Source organism: Globicephala melas, chromosome 6 (genome assembly GCF_963455315.2).
Source record: "Globicephala melas chromosome 6, mGloMel1.2, whole genome shotgun sequence".
NCBI classification, from domain to species: Eukaryota; Metazoa; Chordata; class Mammalia; order Artiodactyla; family Delphinidae; genus Globicephala; species Globicephala melas.
In genome coordinates this window covers 27,886,356-27,909,077 of record NC_083319.1, presented here as the reverse complement: position 1 = coordinate 27,909,077, position 22,722 = coordinate 27,886,356, and the positions used below count along the sequence as shown (strand labels likewise).

Genomic DNA, 22,722 nt, shown 5'->3' with positions numbered 1-22,722 from the left:
GCAGGGACAGTATCTAGACAGTATCAGGAAAAAAATAGTTGTAGGTCACAACACATTTGTCAAGTTTAGAGGTTTCTGTCCCAAGTTAGCCTCCGTTGAGTAGGAACTTCTAGTTAATCTTTTTTCATTCTTTCCTGTAATATTTCTAACTAAATCCATATCACCTAAAAGTATTCTGTAATTTAATGTCTTTTTAAATCATTAGTAAAACAACTTTTGGTCAAAAAATGGTGACTTACATACCTGTAATTCAAGCATTACTCAGAATGCTCTGGCTTTCTGCACTTTGTGACAAAATATCAAATCTTTGGTATTATCTCTCACCAACACCATTTTGGAGGTGTATACAAATACACCCACACATCACAAGAGGCAATTTTTAAAAAAGGGACATGCATGTCATCATCATTTTTGGATACATTTTACTTTAGAGCATAACTAAGGTAAGGCTAGATCTTTAAAATTATATTATTTTATTTTGCTCCATGAAGTTTAACATCACGGAGGATGTTGCTTATTCTTACTCCCAGCGGTGCTCACGTACCAACATTTAAGGAAAATCAATATATAGTTCACTTATATTCTTACTTGAAAAGAAATATTCTGATTGTTTTTTGAGGAAGGAAACAAAGGTAGTGTTTTGCTTTGGGTTATACAAAGTTGCTTTGCTGAGATTAGAAACCTTGGGATTTTATTTGGTGTTCAACCACGTAATCTTATTCACTAATTTGACCAAAATACAGTGCCAATCAAGAATGAGAACACACTTATTTCAGTCCAGTCAAAAGTGTTATGTTACACTGTGACTGATAGTCCTACAAATAATTCTGACAATGTGGGATTCGTGTTAGTAATGACTAAAATTTAACAATGCACACATAAATGTGTGTTTGTGCATAGGCGCATGTATGGGCTCTTTTAGAATCCAAATAAGTCACAACTGAGGGCATGTTCATAGAGCTTTGCTTAAAATCTCTCACTGATTAGTGCATACATGTTCTCAGAAGCTAAAATAGAACCATGTTATAACAAGCTATATTTATGTCATGGTTTATACATAGCTATGTTCCTTCACAACTGAAAGCTGCAGTCAGTATAAACCTGATATAATTGATTCCCTCTTTTTTGGACACAAATAATCTCATAATAATAATAACATACAAAAAGAAAAGAAAATGGCCCAGAATCCCATGACCCTAACAAATCAGAGATTTTTCATTTCTTTATATTTTTTCCTGTTCTCCTTCTTATGTATATATCTTTTATACAGAGATGTAATCATCACATTAGATATCAATTTTTGGGTTTTTTCCCTTGTACTGTTAAATCATAAGTTCTTCCATACATTAGTATTCAAAGTTATTGTTTCAAATAGCTGCGTATTATGCTGTATGTTGATGTCTTGGTATGACTACTTTGTATGAGTTATTAAGCTTGTGCCCCAAATACCTTTTTTAATCTAAGGTTTTGTATGCTGTTCTGAGAGAAGAAATACTCTATTAATGGTGGCATGTTTCAAGCAAAAGTATGTTTGTTTTTATTTTTAGATAGCTTATGGCAAAAATTCTTTTCAGTTCAATGAAGTATATGTTTGTAAGTTTTGCCATCTGCCCCTTGATTGATAGATGTGTAGGCTGAGGAGTTTAAGTGTTTGGTTTTGCTTTTAGTATGTGTGTATGTGTGTGTATATGTGTGTGTGTTTCTTTTCAGAAGGGGAGGGTAATGTCTTCTGTTGGAATATGCACTCCACCCTCTGATAAGGCTTGTGGTAAGATGTGCATCATGCCCCATGACGGTCATCTTCATAGCATTAAGCTCACAGCTCTTAGCTCCCATATGATGTGTGGAGGGTGGACTGTATTGCAGTCATATTCACCTTTCATTTGTGTGTTTGATGTGGCATTTATATTAAGTAGGAGTAATTTTTTTTCTGATTTTTTTTTCTTGTGTCACCAGTGCACCTATTCCATTCTTCCATCGCTGTGCTCCTGTGAACATTTCCTGCTATGCCAAGTTTGCAGAGGCCCTGATCACCTTTGTCAGTGACAATAGTGTCTTACACAGGCTGATTAGTGGAGTAATGACCAGCAAAGAAATTATATTGGGACTTTGCTTGTTATCACTAGGTAATTGTTTTTCTCATTATTAGCTATTGCATAGTACTGCAGTAGAAGACTGTTCTTTTAACCAAAATATGAATACTGCTGGGGATACTTGTAAATTGTTTAACTTCCCATAGCCAAAATAATTGTTTCAGAATATATATAGTTATAAATAGATACATATTTTTAAAAGAATATAATATATCTGAAACTCATTTCCCTTCTTTTTCTCTCATTGGAGAAAACTGGTGTATTCCCAAACTTTGATTACAAAGGCTATAATAACCTTTAATATGATAATAGGAGGTTTCTAATATCAGCACCCCTTTGTTTTTAGTTTTGATTGCAAAAGGCTTACTTGCTTATAAAAAGAGGCTACATATTCTCTTTTATATTTCCATCAAAGAGCAAGATTTCTGATATATTATGTTTGGATTATGTAATTTGTTTCATTGCTGCAATTAATATCTGTATTGCTTGAAAAAGTAGGAAATCTCCACTTGTTAGCCATTTAGTTTTTTGGTCAATAAATAGATAATAAAATAAATAAAAGCAAATAAATTTTGTTTTCAAGATGTAAATTCCCTATATTATCCTAGAACTATATGTAGCCATATCAGAATTTATAGACTTTTTTAGTTGGGAGAAGTAAACTGTAGTAGGAACCAAACAACTATTTTGTTATATAAGTAAAATGAGTGTTTATGCCTGTTAACACCAATTATAGTCATTGAGAAGTCTAGCTATATTTCTGTCTTGTCATTAGAGAGTATTTTCTTTTTGCTTAGGTAGTACTTGACTCAGTTGAAATAATGCTGTCCATATGAAAAGCTATTTCTGTGATATTTGAAACACTCCCATCTGTTTTTGGTTCCTGTACATTTATTGCAAATGTGAGTACCTTAATAATGTTACCTAGTCACAGATCCCAACCATTTATTTGGCTTTGCAAATGGTCCAGGGAAACTTGATTATTAGTCTAGCTTTATTTAAAAATTTTTTGATTTCCGAAATAGTTGAATACTTGAACCAAGAAAAAAAAATCCAAACCTAAAATAGTGTTAATAATGTTGTTAAGCCATTGGAATTCCATTTTTTATTAGAATGGTTTACTTTTGAGGTTTAAGATCTTTATTCATTTGTTTGTGAAATGGGACTTTAGATAATTAAAGATGAACAAATTATGATTTCAGAAATGAATTTCCCCGTGCAAGGGTTAAATCTTCTCAGTTTCTTTTGAGATTTTCACTCAAGATTTTGGCATGTTGGAATTTAGCTTGGGGTGGGTAGAGGAGTTGGTTAAATAACTCAAACTAAGCTTTGCTCCTTTTTTGAAGAGCTTCTTAGTCAGGACCCCGACCTCAGTTGAGAAGTAATGTCAGAGGAATTTTGGCTTCAGTAGTTTTCAGGATATTATTCTATAGAGTTAGACCATTTCTTGGAGTTTTAGAGGAGAAACAACTAGAAAAAGATAATATACCATCTGGCTTGTTGACCGAACATCAGAGAAGTTGGTCCTGAAACGCATAGGTGACTCAAGGAAGTGTAGCACCTAATTTAACTGATGTCTGTCTACATGTGGTAATTTTTCCGGTCACCAACACGGCATGTCATTCTCTACACTTTGTGTGTCGGCATCTATGTTTGCATGTGAGTTCTGATGTCTTCCTGTGGCAAATCCACAACAGTTCTGTGCTGTTTTTGTGCTGTTTTGAGTCATGCATATACATTTGCATATATTCTTTTCTGTCATTTATAAACCCAGTTAGGTGCCTTTGGTTTTAAGTGATGCTGTTCAAGCGGTACAAGTACCAAAGTCAAAGTACAAAAGCAGCCAGTTTCCTTTCTTACCTAAATTGGAGTCATGAACTTGTCAAGAGCAACAAATTATTTCCCTAGGAGAAAACAATTGAAAGAGTTTCTCTTTATATTTTCTAAAGTTTTCAAATGATATTCTGTGTGTTCTTTATCTTCCCTGCAGTTCTGTCCATGATTTTGATGGTGATAATCAGGTATATATCAAGAATACTTGTGTGGATCTTAACAATTCTGCTCATCCTGGGTTCACTTGGTAAGCTGCTTATTCCTTTGTTTTTTAGTAATTAGAATTGAGAGTTCAAGTTTGCCTTTAACAATCCCTCAATTCAAATTGAACTGTTTTGGTTATTTTAAATAATTTTCCTCTTGTAAGGCCTGTGAATTCGTTGATAAAATGTAAAGACAGGTAAGTGGATTACATTTAAGTTAGTTCACTGTGAGATCACTAAATCTAATAAAATGGGAAGGTCAGTGGCTTTTGGAATGAGAGCAAGTAATATTTTTAAAAGGGGACTAACGTTTTTCTGTCAATATCAGTTGGAGGGGGAGAGTACAACTGAAAAGAAAGGAATTGAGCCTCTGTTCTGCTCCTGCTTTTGAATTTTCACTTGATTCTTCCAGTGCTCCCTGCCTGGCAAATGAAGGGACCCTTTCTTTTTATCTTGCACTTTTTTAAGGCCTAAATCAGCCATTCTAAGGTGTTGAAATTCTTTCTGGTTGAAAAGTGTTCCTGGCAGGATAACTCTGTCGGGGTGGGGGTGTGTTTAAAATTTTGTTACTCATTTTTCTGTCTATTGACATTCTATTTTGTTTTCATTTTAGTGTTTCTAATGAAACCTTCTGGGTTTTCTGTGTTTATTGTCTTAAAAAAAAATTTCCCCCTCCCAATTATAAATGTCATACCTACTCATGGTATCTAACTACTTCCATGGTAGAAAATAGAAATATAGGAGAGAAAATAAAAGTTTTATTTCACATGCTACATCTTCTCTTTAAAGAGTATTTACTTTTGCCTTTAAAAATGTCATAATTATAGGGACCCACCTTCAGTTAACCAGTGTTAGCATTTGGAATCCAGACCTTGATATTCATATATATATGTATGCGTGTGTGTGTGTGTGTATATCTATGTATATAGTATAAAAACGTTTTAACCCAATATGAAACTCTTTCAGTAGGAGAATTTGCCACCATTACGTTTACCTTGTATGTTTGGTCTTACTGATGTCATCTGTTTTATGTTTTCCTTAAATTTATGCTTCCTTATTTTGCTTTCCCTATCTTTGCTGTATGGAATTGTGTTTTCTTTGGTTGTTTTCACCCTGGCTTTGGATGGTATAATTTTATTTTCACTTCTTCAGTTGGTAACCCATACATTTTCAGAAAATATTCTTCAGTCTAGAATTCTATAATTATTAAAGGCTGAAATGAAACAATACTTGTTGAGGTCCCCCCCCTTTAAATTTAGCATAAACTTTCCTTCCTGTCTAATCCTACTCTCTTCTGCCCACTCGCACTTTTTAGCTCTTGTTAAATATTCTGAGTGTTCGTTATTCAGGTTATTATTAAACTTAAAATATTATTTGTTGTACTATATCTTTTCAAAGAATTTTGCTTACCTTTGCCTTGAGGAGTTTCATAATTATATTTATTTAAGTTCTCCTGTCCTGATTTTAGTGAGAACTACTGGTCCAGTTTTTATTTATTTATTTTTTTTAATTTTTATTTTATATTGGAGTATAGTTGATTTACAATATTGTGTTAGTTTCACGTGTACAGCAAAGTGATTCAGTTATACTGGTCCTGTTTTTATAAAAGTTCATTCTTGAGTTCTAAATTTCAGTTCATATTTGTTTTGACTGGAATCTGAGTTCAAGTAACTTATTCATGAAAGACTTATGGGTTGTAATATTCTGAATTCTTGGTTATCTAAGATTGCCTTTGCCTTCACATGTGAATATTGAATTTGTTGCATATAAAAGTCTTAAGATACAGTATATTGCCTTATGTCTGTACTTCATTTCAGAGAAGAACTTTGAGACCAGTCTAAATTTTGTTCCTGTGCCCATAACCTATCTCACTTACCTAGATGTTTATATAATTTTTAACTTATCCTTACAACTTAAAATTTTTGTCTAGTTCAGAATCTTAGTTTGCCTATGATCTCTTTTTTTGGGGAATCTTTTTCAACTTTGAAAAGTTTACTTTATTTCTATACTTGTTTCTTGTTTCCATCCTGGTGGTTTTCTCTTTAAGATCCTTCTTACTCTCCTGCTATCATCTCCTAAATTATCATTTTAATCCTTTTGTCATTTTCTTTACATTGAGGAATAACTCTTCAAGTTTATCTACCATATCACTGATTTTGTTTTCCTTGGTGTCAGTCTGTACTTGACTACTTAATTTTGTTATCCCAATTTCATCTTATTTGTAGGTCTTCCTTCTCTCAGCCATCTTCCTTTTCATTTCAGTTTGTAGCCTTCAAATCTAATTCTGTGTTTAGATGATGTCTTAGTCAGTTTGGGCTGCTGTAACAAAGTACCACAAGACTGGATGCCTTATAAACAACAAACATTTATTTCTCACCGTTCTGGAGGCTGGGGAGTCTAAGATCAAGGCACCAGCAGATTCGGCATCTGGTGAGGGCCATCTTCCTGTTTCCGGCCATCTGATTGCTGTGTCCTCACATAGCAGAAGAGGGAAGGAGCTTTCTGGGGTCTCTTTTATAAGGGCACTAATCCCATTCATGAGGGCTCCACATTTATGGTTTCATCATCTTCTAAAGGCCCCACCTCCAAATATACCATATTGGGGATTAGGATTTCAGTAGATGGGTTTTGGGGAGACACAGCATTCAGTTCATAACAGATGGATAGCTTTTATAATAAAAGTAGATTTGAGTCCCAGCTCTCCCACTTACCAAGTATGTGACATTTGGCATGCTGCTGAAATTTCCTAAATTTCAGTTTCATCATTTGCAAAGTGGAGCTAATAATACCCACTTAATAGCATTGTGTTTAAATGTGGTTGCAACTCTTTGTGCTAATTCCTGGCACAAGTTTAAATGTTTAATTAATGATATCTACTGTGGATGTTATGAACAATGCCCTTGATGTCATCATTATTATCTCATTCTATCTTCCTTGAACTTCAGGCTTTCTCTCAACTTTTTATTTCTGTTTGTAGAGAACGTATTTTATCCCATTTTTTGAGGATATTAAACAGTTTTCCAAACAGTTTTCTTGTACCTTCATGATTCCAAAATGGAAGTAGCCTTTCCCTTTCTCTGAAATATTCTTCGTAGACTCATGGTCGTTTTGGTTTGTTTAATCATCTTCCATAGAAGAAAAATTCATGCTTAATATTTGCCGACAGGTAGTTGGAATTTCCCTTTGACACTATTCACTCTTAACCTGAGTGCACATGGAGGTCTGGTTGATTTGCATAGATCTCAGCCCAGTTGCTTCTCTCCCAGGCATTCATCTCATCCACCGATACATACACATCTCTACTCTGAATCTTCCGTTTCCTTACCGTGGCCTACGAGGCCTTGCAGTATGACCTGCTGTCCAGCTCCCTCTCTGCACACATCTCTTACTGCTTTCCCCATTGCTCGTTGCTGTAGCTCTAGTGGCCTCCTCTTTTCTTGCCTGCCAGGCATGGCCCATATCAGCATCTTAGAACTTGCTGTTTCCTCTTGCCTGGAACACTCTTAGATAGGTTCGTAGATGGCTTTCTCCCTGTCTTTGATTCTTTTGCTCCAATATCGTCTCACCCCAGTGAGGCCTTGCTTGTATAAAATTGTAATGCTTTCCCAGCGCTAGCACTTTCTATCCCTTACTGGCAGCTTTTTTCTTAGATTTAATATACTCTATTTTCACTTGTTTCCTTGGTTTTTTTTGTTTCCCCATTACTCTGTACACTGCATGAGAGTTGATGTTGGTTTTTCACCACTCTATCCCCAGCCCCTAGAACAGTAGGTGCTGTAGGCACTCAAAGTGTTTGTCGAATGGGTTGAATGAAGGTGTCCAAAGCAGCTCTCTTATATGGAGGCAGGTCTGCCTCCCTCTTCAGTCTAGATCTCAGAATCTCTGAACCAGTCATGGAGATAAAACTTCCCATCCCTAGTGCCCACCGCTCTCCAGCTATCAAAGATTTCCTATTTTTTTTTTTTTTACATCTTTACTGGAGTATAATTGCTTTACAATGGTGTGTTAGTTTCTGCTTTATAACACAGTGAATCAGTTATACATATACATATGTTGCCATATCTCTTCCCTCTTGCGTCTCCCTCCCTCCCACCCTCCCTATCCCACCCCTCCAGGCGGTCACAAAGCACCAAGCTGATCTCCCTGTGCTATGCGGCTGCTTCCCACTAGCTAAAAGATTTCCTATCTTTGTTCCTACCTTTGGTGGGAACTACTCATTTGATCTTCATTTATTCATTGTACAAATATTTCATCAACTGCATGAGTGTATCCTCACTAGGCACTAGGGTTACTGTACAACAGAGAAGATCTTTGCCTTCCTCAGCTTCATTGCTGATTTCTGTAACCCTTACTTGCTTCCCATAGGCTCCCTAGTTTAAGCAGGCGCTGAGGCTCTCTTCGTGACCAGTTCCTCTCAGGGGTGTCTGTCCTTGCTGGCTCTCTCTCAGCTTCAGAGCTGATAATAAATACAGTTAAAGGAAGTTTATTTGATACAGTGAGAGATTTGTAAGTGCCTAATGTGGAAGATGTAAGTGGAGTCATTGGCGTTCCCCTTATGCTGGCAAAAAGTTACGGCCACGCACCTCCCAGCCAAATGGATTGTTGCTGTGTTAGTCCACGTTGATGTATAGGAAGGGGCCAGAAAATTGAGGATTTATGTTACACATTTTCTTGTGCCAGTTATTGCAAAAACAATTGTTTTTTTTTGTCTCCAGGTGGCACAGGTGTACTATGGTGGCTATATGCAAAGCAAAGAAAGTCTCCCAAAGAAACAGTTATCCCTGAGCAGCTTCAGGTAGCTGAAGACAATCTTCGGGCCCTCCTCATCTATGCCATTTCAGCTACAGTGTTCACAGTGAGTACAGGCCTTGGTGTATCTTTCAGGTTTATGTTTTAATTTATAGATCATTAATGAAGCAGAAACTCATGCTTAGCCATTGCATGCCTAACCATGATCCCTATTGGATGAAATCTCTGCCCCACAGTGTATGACGTACTCAGAAGGCTTCAGAAGGCTCCCCTAAATGATGAGTGCTATTTTATGTGACATTTTATTCTGTGCTGCCTGCTTTTTGAGAGGGAATTTTCACCTAGAGTATTAATTATCATTTTCTAGTAAGAACATACATCTTATTGTCATGAGATAGTGTAATTATAGAAAAGTCTGTTAAGAAATAGGCTACCTAGTGTCATTCCATCTACGTATTCACTAAGTATTTCCCATTTTTCCCTTTTAAACTTTTAACAACATTATTGTAAAAAGAGAGGTGAGCTTCACTAACTAGTATAATTATTATAAGAATTGCAGTAAAATTATTCATTAACATGTGGTTCAATAATCTATATTCATATCTTTGGTTCATCTCCTTCTCCTCTCTGAAAAAAGGGGAAAAAAATCTCAGTCCACTTCTTGGAGCAATCCCAAGCTTTTCATTGAGCATTAGAAACTAAAAATAAAGCCATTGTAAAACCATTGGTGCCAAAAGATTTTTGTTTGCTATCGTTGTACAAATATTTATTAATCATCTTTTAAGTACAGTTCTCTGCGCCAGGTGCCAGGGCAGAGTGGGGAGTGACAAAGGATAAATTTGACATGGACCCTGCTTGTAAGGTGCTTTTGTTCCAACAAGGGAGATGAGGTATAAGTTCTCTGTGCTTTTGTGGTCATAGCATATCGTCTTTTCCCCCATTTTCAGAGTGGCAAGCATGTATCTATTTAAGTAAATTAAGAGTCTCATCCTGATGACAAACAACACGTTTTGATTCATAACGAGTGGAAAAAGGGAAAGTAGAAGAATTAATACATCTAGGATATATTAATAAATTGAGAAACTCTTTTATGTTTAGCTTTAAAAGACATTTTCAATATATAATGAAAAATAAGGGCTGCAAGAGAGATACAGACTGTTAAAGCGTTATTGGGGTTCAGAGAATGATACATCTCCATTTTGGAATGAACGGTTATGTTAAAAATTTTCCACCATTGTTCAGTTTCTGTTTTTACTGCTTAAAACAGTAGCTGGAATCTTTCCATCTGTTCTCTCCTACAGGTTATCTTGTTCCTCATAATGTTAGTCATGCGCAAGCGGGTTGCTCTCACCATCGCCTTGTTCCACGTGGCTGGCAAGGTTTTCATTCACTTGCCACTGCTAGTCTTCCAACCCTTTTGGACTTTCCTTGCTCTCGTCCTGTTTTGGGTGTATTGGATCATGACACTTCTCTTTCTCGGCACTACCGGTAAGAAGACATGTTACTTCTTTCTTTTAGTAATGAAACTGATTTGCATTAAAATGTTTTAAAACATCAGAGAGGTATAATTCTTAAGACATTTATGGACTAAGGTCTAACAACCATCAGAATTAGCAATGGTTATGGCTCTTCAATAACATATTCCCCGTTCATGATTTTTAGAACATCCCAGCAAAGTGAGTCTAAACCAGGTAGGGCCTGAAATCATATCCAGTTTCAAGATGGTTATGGATTTGAAGTAAGTTCCTGTACTGACTCAGACATTTGGATTCATTCTAAGATGAACTAATGAATGCAGTGCTGCTCTGGAATTGCCTCAAACTCCAGTTATAGCCAAAGATCAACTTGCTTCCTTGGGACTTTCTAGTTTGGAAATGACCTGAACCTATGTAGAGCTAGTAGTGATACAGTTCACAGGTAGACTCCCAGACTTGCTTGTAGCCATACTTAATATCAAAGGTTATGTATGTCTAAATGGAATTAGTTATGAGGAGTGGTATAAGGATAGTAAGCTTATATGTAACTTCTTTGGCCATTCAGCACACCATCACCAATTGAAAATAATATTAATTTCTGTACTTTGCTAATAATTTAGGTCTATAATTATTGGACAAGTAGTACCTCTGGAAAAAAATTGAAGTGTTTGAAAATTCATGCCTACACTAAATAACTGATAATGTGGTAGGAACTATATTCAGGGACTTCCCTGGTGGTCCAGTGGCTAAGACTCTGAGCTCCCAATGCAGGGGGCCCAGGTTCGATCCCTGGTCAGAGAACTAGATCCCACATACCTCAACTAAAGATCCCGCACGTGGCAACGAAGATCCTATGTGCCGCAGTTAAGACCCAGTGCAGCCAAATAGATAAATAAATATTAAAACAAAAATCTATATTCAAATAGAACAACTTTTAAAAGCTATATATGATGGCTTTGAGGGTCCCTTAATGTAATAGCTCTGTGATCATGAAGTCAGTGGTTTGGGGATAGGGACATATTGTTGGAAATTAGATTAATCTCTTAGATTTAATAGCCATACTTATTGGTTTATGCTTTATGTGCTCCTTCTTTCCTTCTTTGATATTTTCCTAGGCAGCGCTGTTCAGAATGACCAAGGCTTTGTGGAGTTCAAAGTTTCTGGGCCTCTACAATACATGTGGTGGTACCATGTGGTGGGTCTGATTTGGATCAGTGAATTTATTCTAGCCTGTCAACAGATGACTGTGGCAGGAGCTGTGGTAACATACTATTTTACTAGGTGAGAATTTATACTTGTCAGAAAACTTAACTTGTAACTACATGGATGGACCTAGAGGGTTTTATGCTAAGTGAAATAAGTCAGACAGAGAAAGATAATAACTTAACTTGTAACTACATGGATGGACCTAGAGGGTATTATTATGCTAAGTGAAATAAGTCAGGAAGAGAAAGATAGTAACTTTGTATAGTGACCGATGATAACTAGACTTATTGTGGTGATCATTTTGTAATGTATAGAAATATTGAATCACTATGTTGTACACCCAGAACTAACATAGTGTTGTAGGTTAATTAAAAAAAGAAAGCAAGAAAGAAAACTTAAGATCATCTAAGTGGTTTTGTCTAAAGGAAATGGAACTGAGACCGGCAAGAGTTCCATTTCTTTAAAAAGTAATTGGAAGTGAATATAACAAAATGTGTAGTTGATCATTCTGTGAGGTAGGAAAATGGGAGGTTATTATTTTATTCTTTATACTCTTCTGTAGCTTTCTCAAAAAATTAATTAGAACCGCAGGTCATGCTACACTTAAATTACATTTAGCAGAAGAACGAATCTTGTAGTAGTGTCTTATGTACTTTTGCTTTATGTAAACGTCCATCAAAGGATAACAAGCCTTTTTAATTTGTATGGATCAGAACAAGTATTGTGACTTCCTTTCCTAACTTCATAGCTGAATATACACTACAATAGGCCTTATAGTTTTCTATTACAATGAGGTGCCAGGCCTAACGTCTTTTTAAGTTCCATTATCTGATTCTACAATTAACCCCATAACTATTTGCTAATAAGAGCTTTCAAAGCACAGTTTTATTTAACTTAAAGTGTTACAGCATAAGAACCCCATGAAACTACCATAAAGCAATGAAACATTAATTTTACATGGTACATCTGTAGCGTTTATATTACTTTGCCATTTTGTCATAGAGCTAGAATAAGAAAAATGAACTAATCTTTCACTCTTTTGGACTCTAAACCATCTCTGTGTTTCCATCTTGGTCTTTTATATAGGGATAAAAGGAATTTGCCATTTACACCTATTTTGGCATCGGTGAATCGCCTTATTCGTTACCACCTTGGTACTGTGGCGAAAGGATCTTTCATTATCACATTAGTCAAAATTCCACGAATGATCCTTATGTACATTCACAGTCAGCTCAAAGGAAAGGTAAGGAAAAACCCTTTTCTGGACTTTCTGTGGGCAAATTCCAGAACTTCAGTTCTGCATGTAGCAAAGTTCCCAGCGATAGTAAGTCCAAGTGCAAATGTTTTTTCAAAGTCCTTGCCTAATAGAATCTAATTCTTCCCTTTTGTCTCCCACTCTTGCACTCTGTAGTTTCCCCAAATGTCCTGTGCTTCTCTTCCTCTGTGTGGACTCAACACGCTTTCTTCCTTGGAACCTCCTTTCTGTCCTTGACTGCAGAAATACCATGCATTTCTACATAGCTTAGCTCAAATGCCCCCTCTTCCTAGAAGCCTCCCCCGAGTCCTCTCACCTCCCAAGTGATGTCTTCTCTCTCTCTTCTCCACTCTCATAGCACTAGTATCTATATCATATTCTGATTCTAATTGTTGTTATGTTTAGCGCTTTTTTTTTCTCCTACTAGATTATAAGTTCCTTGTTGGTCTTATATACCTTATATCTTGTATCCAATAGGTACTAAGTAAATGTTGAATTGAACTGATTAAAAATAATTCAGCCATTACATTTTGAGGGAAAAAAGGGTGAGTGTGGAGGCTTTGAAGCATAGGTTGTGATTTTTCTTAATTTTTATTTTTCTAAAATTTAGAATATTCTATATGATATGGTTTGATTCTTTGGTCTTTAATTATTTCCATTTTTCATTCTTTCCAGGAAAATGCTTGTGCTCGATGTGTGCTGAAATCTTGCATTTGTTGCCTTTGGTGTCTTGAAAAGTGCCTAAATTATTTAAATCAGGTAAAATGTTTTTTTGGTTTTTTATTTTTTTGTTTGTTTGTTTTTAATTGTCATATCCTTTCTATGTTTCTTTTTTTTTAATTGGGTTATAGTTTTTTTACAATGTTGTGTTAATTTCTACTGTACAGCGGAGTTCCCTGTGCTATACAGCAGGTTCTTATTAGTTATCTGTTTTATACATATTAGTGTATAGATGCCAATCCCAATCTCCCAATTCATCCCCCACCTGGTGCCAAGTAAAATGTTTTAAAAATACATTTAACATTCACTTTCAAAGATAGGTTCATTGTTTCTTCTTCCAAGATAAAGTTACTGAGCTTAAGTGAAAGATGTTTTGTTTTTCTCATGGTGTTATACATTGTACCTTGATCACGTATAACTGTTTCAATCATATTCTTGTTTTTAAACGTAATATATGTTCTTACCAAGGCTTATTATTAATTAATTGTAGTACATTGATAAAATATTATTAGTGTCCATCTTTCAGGAAAGACATTTATCTCTTACCCCTTAATTCACATCCTTTCATCTTTGATTTTCTCTGAGAATCTGTCTACTCTAGCCACAGTTCTTTAATTCTTTTAATGCTTTTTGAAAGCTTTAGTGAAAAGCTGTTGTGACACTTGCTCCTTTTTGCAACTGTCTACTGTTGTTCAAAACTAGCATGCTCTGTAGGCCCTGGGGGTTTTTTTGTTTTTGTTTTTTGTCTAACTGCTGAAGTATGATACTGGCCTGGAAAATATTATCAAAGGAAGTGCTATTTCTAAGGTCAAATGGAGGGATTGATACTTATGGGGTAACAGTTCTTAGCGGAGTGGGTCTTTCTGTATCTGAGCATGTAGGACTCTCGCTGTGAAATACTCTGTTCATCTGGGTTGGTTTGTTTTTGTTTTTTTTTAAACCACTTTTCTCGAGTCGCTGAAAATCAATTCTAATGTACTGATGCCCTCATCTAATGGACCAAAGATAAAAATTGACTTTCTCACCATTTACCTTTAAGTGATTGCAGGGTAGCATTGCACTTTCCATTCACTCACGGGTAGTCAAAGGGTAGGAGTCCAGTGGTGGTGGTGTTGAGCTTGCCTGGAGTTTGCTTTATTGGAGTTTTATGGTTAATATGATAAAGTAGGTATGACATTTCATTAGCAAAATACATTCTTGTAGCTCATCATACTCTATGGATGTAAAGCATTTGGAAGGTTATTATTAAAATAATTAGTAACAACCACAACATTCTGAAAAATTATGTCCTTTAAAATTTGGTTCGGGACCAAGTCATCTTCATCAAAAAAGTTGATGGATGCACTAAAGATAATCATCGTTACATTTGTATCTGTCACTAAATAGCTTATTCTCAGACATATGGGCTAACGTCAGCTCTCTGTTTTCAGTTCCTACAGGCACCTTTTGCTCTCGTAGTTTCCAGAATGTTCAGGGAAATAACTTCCTTCCAATGCTTGACTCTTACTGATCCTTAATGATTCTTCCTGAGCATCACCTCTAAGGAACTTTCCCTCATTACCCCAGCCCCTCCTCTGACTTTCTACAACACCAGTTCATACCTCTGTGAAAACACTAAGAACACTCTATGGGAGTTGTCTGTTCACTTCATCTCATCCTTTAGACTTTTACATCCTTAAAGGCAAGACTTATTTTTGTCTCTCCAGAAACTATCACAGTGCCTGGTATACAGTAGGTGGTCTTTAACTGTTTTCTGAATGAATGATTAGTTAATCAATGAATATTTGGACTAAAAAAGACTGAGACAGTGATATAAAACTCTAAGAATCTCAAAAAGGATATGTGCAGTTATACTACAGGAAGAAAACAAATCACATCATGTCAAGATGGTCAGTAACCATGTGCAAACATCCAAAGTTTTCAGCCCATTCCAAACTAAACATTAGTCAGCGGTTTAGTCCCAGCAGTCCTGAGATGTATATACAAATTACAAGTTGGTCTTTCTTTTATAGGTTTTGTCCATTTTGCATCCTCATTGGGTAGGCATGATGTCTAAAGATTCAAGGGAGGCATCAAAATAGTAGTAAATCAAATATGGGAGCAAAGGTTTAGGGAGAGTGATTCTGAACTCATACCTGGTAGCTCTCTTTGGGAATATGAAGCGTTGCGATATGGGAACTGGTTACCACTGGAGCTTCATGTCTCTTGTTTTCATAGGAATTTTATTTGAAATGAGGTCAACATATTGAAGACATTAGCATACTTCCTGTCATGACAGGTTAAGCATAAGTACCAGTTACCAGTGGAATTTTTTAACCCTTGTTCCTGTGAAATGTTTCAGAGCTGGATAGGCACCCATCTGTTTGAAGTGTTTAAGATGATAGGGGTCATGGTGGTACTGAATAAATGAGCTCCAGAGACTTTTCTAAACTTTGAGAAAACAGGATATAAGAGTATGATCTACTAGTGCAAGAAGGGACCTTTTTAGCGCTGTCACACACATTCGGCAGTTGTAAGCTTAGTGCTCTGCTAGAGATGAAGCCATAGCTGGCCCCAAGATGATGGAGTCGACTCACACCTTTCGTTTTGTCTCCTGTATTTTATTTATCATAGCTTTCTGAAAATGAAGTTCCTTTTCCCATACACATAGGATTGAGCCCACACTTTTATAGCCTTGTTGGAGAAGGTACAGTGGGTAATTGGGGGGAGGCCCAATAAAGAGAGCCCAGATGTTGAAGACGTGTTTCAATCCCCAGCAGTGTAACTGGCAAGCTCCGTGAAAGCTCTGAGTCTCAGTTTTCTTCTTCAGTAAGTGGAGAAAAATATACCTGTCCTCACAGGCTTTAGGTTAGGATGAAATATAATGCGGATAAATCAGCTCTTACAGTGGCTAACTCTTGGTAGATACCTAGTAAGTGGTGTTATCGCTCTCCCTCCACCGCATTTTATTTTTTTATAAAGAACTCCCTATGTTTTACTCTAAGATAACAGAGCTATGACAAAGAAAATTCAAAAGGTAGTTCTACAAATGAATCTATTTTCTGTAAAAATAAATGTAATGTAAGATACTGAAGAGTTTGGAAAACCAAGACAAGAACAAAATATCACCCATGATCTCACCATGCTAACAGAACACTTTTGTTACCGGCCAAACGGCAATTCCTCTGTCCTGGACCTCCCGAAGGAGAGAACTCAGTCGAGAGACATAGAGCAGTTTTAAGCAGCAGCAGTTTTATTAAGCAAAGCGAGAATATCCTCCCAAGAGAGAGAAGGGGAGCAGGCCGTCCAGAAATCAGAAGCAGCCCGCAACGGGCGTAGGGCTGGTTTTTCAGAGTGGTGGAAAGTCCCTCCTTGTGCCTTGCATCATTTGACTGCCGAGGTGATTGACAGCTTTAGGTTATATGACTTTTCTCTTTGTGCGCAGGGGCTTACCCACAAGCACCCAAGCGAAACCCCGGGGGACATGGGCAAAAACCGCAATGCTAATTTATTATAAATATGGCATAATGAACCCCGGGTTTTACTCTGAGGCACCTTTTAGGTCTTGGTGAGCCTACGTCAACCTGTGCTGACGGGTTCATCTTGTTTGGTCTTCATAAGGCTGGAATCGTAGCGGTCCTTGACCGCAAAAAGGGAAGATCTCTGGGCATGTTCTGATCACCCGTGTCCAGGTCGGGGAGGGAAAGATGACCCCGTCCAGGACAGGGCGAGGAGCCGCTCATGTCTAACTACCTACCACTTTCATTAAAATACTTATCATTAGCTTTGAGAAAAAGTTTGCAGTATTTCACTTCAGTTAATGTCTGATAAGCTCTAAACCTCATATGTAAAATGGGGCTAATAAGAGTATCTGTAGTGGGACTTCCCTGGTGGCACAGTGGTTAAGAATCCACCTGCCAATGCAGGGGACACAGGTTTGAGCCCTGGTCTGGAAAGATCCCACAGGCCACGGAGCAACTAAGCCCATGCACCACAACTACAGAGCCTGTGCTCTAGAGCCCACGAGCCACAACTACTGAGCCCGCATGCTGCAACTACTGAAGCCTGCGCACCTAGAGCCCATGCTCCGCAGCAGGAGAAGCCACTGCAGTGAGAAGCCCGCACACCGCAACGAAGAGTAGCCCCCACTCACTGCAACTACAGAAAGCCTGTGAGCAGCAACGAAGACCCAACGCAGCCCCAGAAATTAATTAATTAATTAAATAAATTTAAAAAACAAGAGTATCTGTAGTGCCAGTTACCGTGAGGATGAAGAGAGTCTACAGTGCTCTAAGCATGTGCTCAGTGAGTGGTGAATCTTATTCTATAGTACTGTCCACAGTTAATTTCTTTTACATTTTTATAATGTGCAGCAGTTATATTTTTTATTTTCTCTTGTCAGTTCTGTTCAACTTTTCTTTCATGGTTTCTTACTTGGCTTTTATACTTAGAAAAGTTTTCCCCACCTCAGGATCAAATAATTGTTCTAGCATTTTTTCATATAGTCCTTTAGAGATTCCCCCTTTTTAAAAGGGAAAAAAAAATTTTTAGTTTATCTGGGATTTAATCAGTTGTCCCAGGACCAGTTAGTGATTAATCTATCCTTTCTTCTGCTGTGAAGTGTCAATTTGATCGTGTATTAAACTCTTACATATCATACTTGAGTCTGTCTTTGGGCTTTCTTTTCTGAGCTATTCTTCTACTGGCACTGTTTGTTTGTTTGTTTTTAATTTAAAAAAATTTTTGAAGTATAGTTGATGTGCAGTATTATGTAAGTTACAGGTGTACAGTACTAGAATATTTAATTATACTTCATTATATATCTCAAGTATCCTGTGATGCAAATCTCTCATTCTTATTTTTCAAAGATTTCTTGTCAAGTCACCTGTTTATTCTTTGAGGTAATCTTTAGAGTATTCAATAGAGTACATTGAAAACGTAATACTAATTATAATGCCAGCTAACACTTACTGAGCACTTACCATGTGCCGTGCACTGTGGCTCCCACTTCACATGCAGAGTCTCTCAGTTGGAGTTCTGTTTTGTGTAGTACTCTCTGGAAATGGTTAACAGTGAGTTAGTTAAGGTCCCTTTGCATCATTTTCCTCCTGTCCTTTCTTCTGCTGTCAACTCCTGATGTCAGCATGCAACCCACAGTCAAAATCCTGGAGCAGGACTGGACAACACAAACCCCTGCAGGGCCCATTGAAGTCCGTTACATCACTTCTGTGAGTGAGTGCAGCAGCCAGGGTCTAAAGCAGTAGGGAGCAGTAGAGAGTGATCACCTGGATGGTCACTTTCCATCCAAAGAGGGCCATCACTACTTAGCTCTGGGATACTGTTTGCCATGTGAGAATTGATAGACAGTTTCTAACTCTTCCAGTTTTCTAAGAGAAGCCAGAATTCTGGATGTTTGCATTTTATCTCCTGCTATTAAAATGTTGACAACTAATAAAGAAAAGAATAACTCTGAGTGAGCCAAAGCAAACACTGTGTTGTCTTTGGACCCCACAATGTCAGTTGCCCGTAGGCCACCAGTTTGTTGCCACTGCCTTAGAGAATGTAGAGGATAATAGAGAGGAGTGTTTACATGGAGGCAGGGTAGACCAAAGTCATTGTGCAGCACACTATGAAATTCCATAATCCCAAACCATACTTCAATGCTAAACAATGTGGAAAATATAGCTGACTTCAGAAAAAGAGCTTTAGATTTTTAAAATAAGCTATTAAATATTTACAGCATAGGTGCTAGAGTTTTGCAGATAAACAGAGTGAACTGTGAACTGCTCTTTGTTTCTGCAGGTGCTTATCTTAATGTGACAGGAAAGTTATGGTACATCTAATCTAACCTGTAGAATTCACTTTAGGTAGAAAGATTGTTACAACTAGAATCTGTTACATTTGGGCATTGGATTACTCAGGCCTTGATTTACTTTGACTCCACTTGAAGATAGTACATTTAACACTGGAGGGTATCTGCTCTCTGGCTGATAAGCTCTTAAGATTATAAAGCTTTTCTCTACATAGTATGAGTGGGAGTTATTTTTTGAGCACCTACTTAAATCCTTGATAGTATACAAAGCACTTCATATATATTATCACTTTCTCTACACAACTCTGAAAGGAAGGCACATTTCCTCTGTTATACATGAGAAAATTGAGCCTGGTACCTTGTGGCAGATCACATGACCTAGAGGTGGAGGAAGTTTTCTAGTCTAAGTTTACCTAGATCTTACCATGACAATGCACAGTGTCCTACAGTTGACCCTTGAACAACATAGTTTTAAATTGATGAACTTCTCGCCCACCTGGCGAGAGGGGTTTAATTTTAAAGGGAGGAGGAGTGAGGCTGATGATGGGGAGGCACATGCATTAGTCTACCAAGCGAGGGGCAGGGCTTTTTCGAGGGAGTGGGGTGCCACCCCCTTCTTATCCTGTTTTGGTCCTTAATGTACAGTACTGGCATGGGTAGGTGTGTCGTTTAATATGCTAATGTAGTGAAATCAACATAGAATGAAAAACAAATTGTGCGGGTCCACGTACGCGCAAATTTTTTAAAATAAATACTACAGTACTGCACAATCCACTGTTGGTTGAATCCACGGATGCTGGAATCACAGAAAACACAGAGTATAAAGTTATATACGGATCTTCGACTGTGAGGGGGAGTTGGCACCCCAGCCCCTGCGTTGATCAAGGGTCAACTGTATATACATTTTTGTGAAACTGAAAGAAAACTAAAGTATAGTTTATTATAGAGAATATGCAAACATCTCAAACTTTCATGTTTCATGCTATAAACTAAGGTAAGTGATGGTTTTAAAGACAATCTATTTAAATTAAGATTTGCAACAAACTTTTAATTCTTATGCCCCTTAAAATAATATTTGCAACCAAACTGAATGAACTATATGGTATAGATTGGACTTTGTACCCCTTCCATTCCCTCACTCAAAATAAGAAGGGGATCATTTTACTTACCATTTCCTTTATTTAATGTATAATGATCCACAAAGTTGTACATAACTGTTCCCCTTTTCCTACCATTGCTGTCTAGCTTGCCCATATTATGAGTTATTATGTAAAGATTTTAAACTTTAAGAGAATTTCTAGGTCCTTCAGTGAACAAAAGAAAGTGTGTAAAAATGTAGAAGCTGTTCTCTGACTGGTGGCCAGGCAGGCCTGGGTTACCTGCCTGGCGATCCTCTGCCCTAACATATTTTCTTCCACATGACCAGTACTTTTTCACAAAAATGCACACACCAGGGACCACTTGGACTAACAGGCATCCTTTTAAAAAGATTCCTGGATGGTGATCATCTTTTATCTTGCTTCTGAGAATTGAATAGTCTCTAAGCCTGTGCCCTGCCTGAGCAGATGTTGTGCACAGGCTAAATGTTAATCATTATGCCTGTCTGTGGGCAGTTTAGCTCAAGATCAGGAAGGCGGTCTGGGAAGCAGGTGGGTGGGCTCTAAAAATCTTAACTAAGTGGTCTGCAGAAAGCTCAGAGAACAGTTAGGGAAAGCTACAAAGGACTCAGAATCTCTTGAGAACCTTAGCATGAACCCTTTAACTAAGAGGTATAGAAGCAGAGGGAAATTTCAGTGGCCTGCTATGATCTTTAGCACATTGTTCTTCCTGAAGAGGTCATCTTGACCTTTGTGTATCACATGCAGCTCATCTTCCTGCCTTGAGAGAGGGAAAACGTTTATAAAATACCCACCTACTTTTTTCAGTTAGGTTGAATATAAAGGAGTTGCATAGATCTGTAGGAATATTGCCAAGAAGCCTAAATTTCTATGAGAATATCCAACCCTGGAACTGAGGAGTGGAGAAAAGAAATCATTATTGCCTCCTTTCATGTCTACAAATAGCCTTTTGCTCTAAAAGTAGATGGAATGGGTGGAGCTGGGTGGGGGAAAGAAGAAAGAAGCAGCAGAGGAAGAATAATAATTGTCAAATGAACTGAAGCTTCTGAAAATTAATGAGAGCAAACAAAAACTTTTGTAGTTTAGTTTGGAAGTGTTGGGTCTGCTCCTAGACTCAGCTGGTCTGATGATAACAGAGAAGAGAGATTGGAGGTGTGTGGATCCTCTCTTGCTTCTGTCTCTTCTTTCAAGGAAAGTTATGTTCAAACTGGAAAGTGGAGAGCAACATAGTTAAGAGTTGTTCGTCCTCACTGAGGGGGTGGGATTTAAGACAACACCTAGTTGATTTAAATGGGTCATCCAATACCCTTGATTCTAGATATTATAATGATGCTTTTTTACATCAACATTAATAATATATATATATGTGTGTGTGTGTGTGTGTATACATATATATAGTATGTATATAGTTAATATGGTAGGGTATTTCCCTCTGAAAACCTTTTATTAAATAACTGGCTTATTAGCCCCTGGATCATATCTTAGAATAGGGGAAATAAGGTTTTTCTCTTCAGGGAAATTGTATCTCAGATCACCAAGGACATTTGTCAATTGTTGAACTGAAGAATTATAGTAAAAAATGCTACAAGTCTGGAAGTTGTGGGAAAAGGTACTAATAGACTGGAAATGAGCAAATGTGGTTTGTATTTCGAAAGGGACGAGAAGGTGGGTTCCCTAGACTGTAAGTGAGGTTGGTATTGATTCTTGGCATTACTCTAGAGCCAGGGTCAGCAAAGTTTTTCTGCAAAGGACCAGACAGTGAATATTTTTGGCTTTGTGGGCCATATAGTCCCTGCCACAATTGCTCAGTTCTGCCATCATAACATGGAAACAGCCAAAACAGTTTGTAAACAAATGAACATGGCTGTTTTCCAATAAAACTTATGTACAGAAGTACAGATTTAGCCCACAGGTGGTAGTTTGAAAACCTCTTCTCTAGAATAAATTGTTAAATAGGGTTTTTTCTTGAGTACATAGGGAACTGGTGAGAAGTGGGAACTAATCTGGGTTCTTTGAGAATAGATCAGGCTTGGGAAGTTCTTTATCATTTTTCAGCCGAGTTACTATTATACAAGATCAAAAGTATAGTTTATTTCGATGTCATGAGGCCTTTGGCAGAATGTTTCAAAAGAAGCTTTGTAGAAGATGAAAAAATGTGAACCACTGCAGTTAGGTGCCTGCTGCCTTTTAACTGATAGGAAACACTGGCAGATGACAGTATAAGTGAGCAAGCAGCAAATGAATGTTACCAGGACAATTTAATAGTATGATTTCCTTAA

General features: G+C 37.3%; 1 protein-coding gene across 3 annotated transcripts in view; it reads left to right on the top strand.

The window, feature by feature from the left end:
* Window positions 1-22,722, top strand: part of SLC44A1 (solute carrier family 44 member 1) — a 215,010-nt gene that overhangs the window by 114,984 nt on the left and 77,304 nt on the right. For all 3 annotated transcript variants that reach the window (XM_030859133.3, XM_030859132.3, XM_030859131.3), the window contains exons 6-12: window positions 1,957-2,126; window positions 4,084-4,173; window positions 8,845-8,984; window positions 10,180-10,366; window positions 11,469-11,634; window positions 12,646-12,802; window positions 13,490-13,573. In XM_030859133.3, the coding sequence (XP_030714993.1) occupies window positions 1,957-2,126; window positions 4,084-4,173; window positions 8,845-8,984; window positions 10,180-10,366; window positions 11,469-11,634; window positions 12,646-12,802; window positions 13,490-13,573 (994 nt within the window). The remainder of the gene's footprint in view (window positions 1-1,956; window positions 2,127-4,083; window positions 4,174-8,844; window positions 8,985-10,179; window positions 10,367-11,468; window positions 11,635-12,645; window positions 12,803-13,489; window positions 13,574-22,722) is intronic.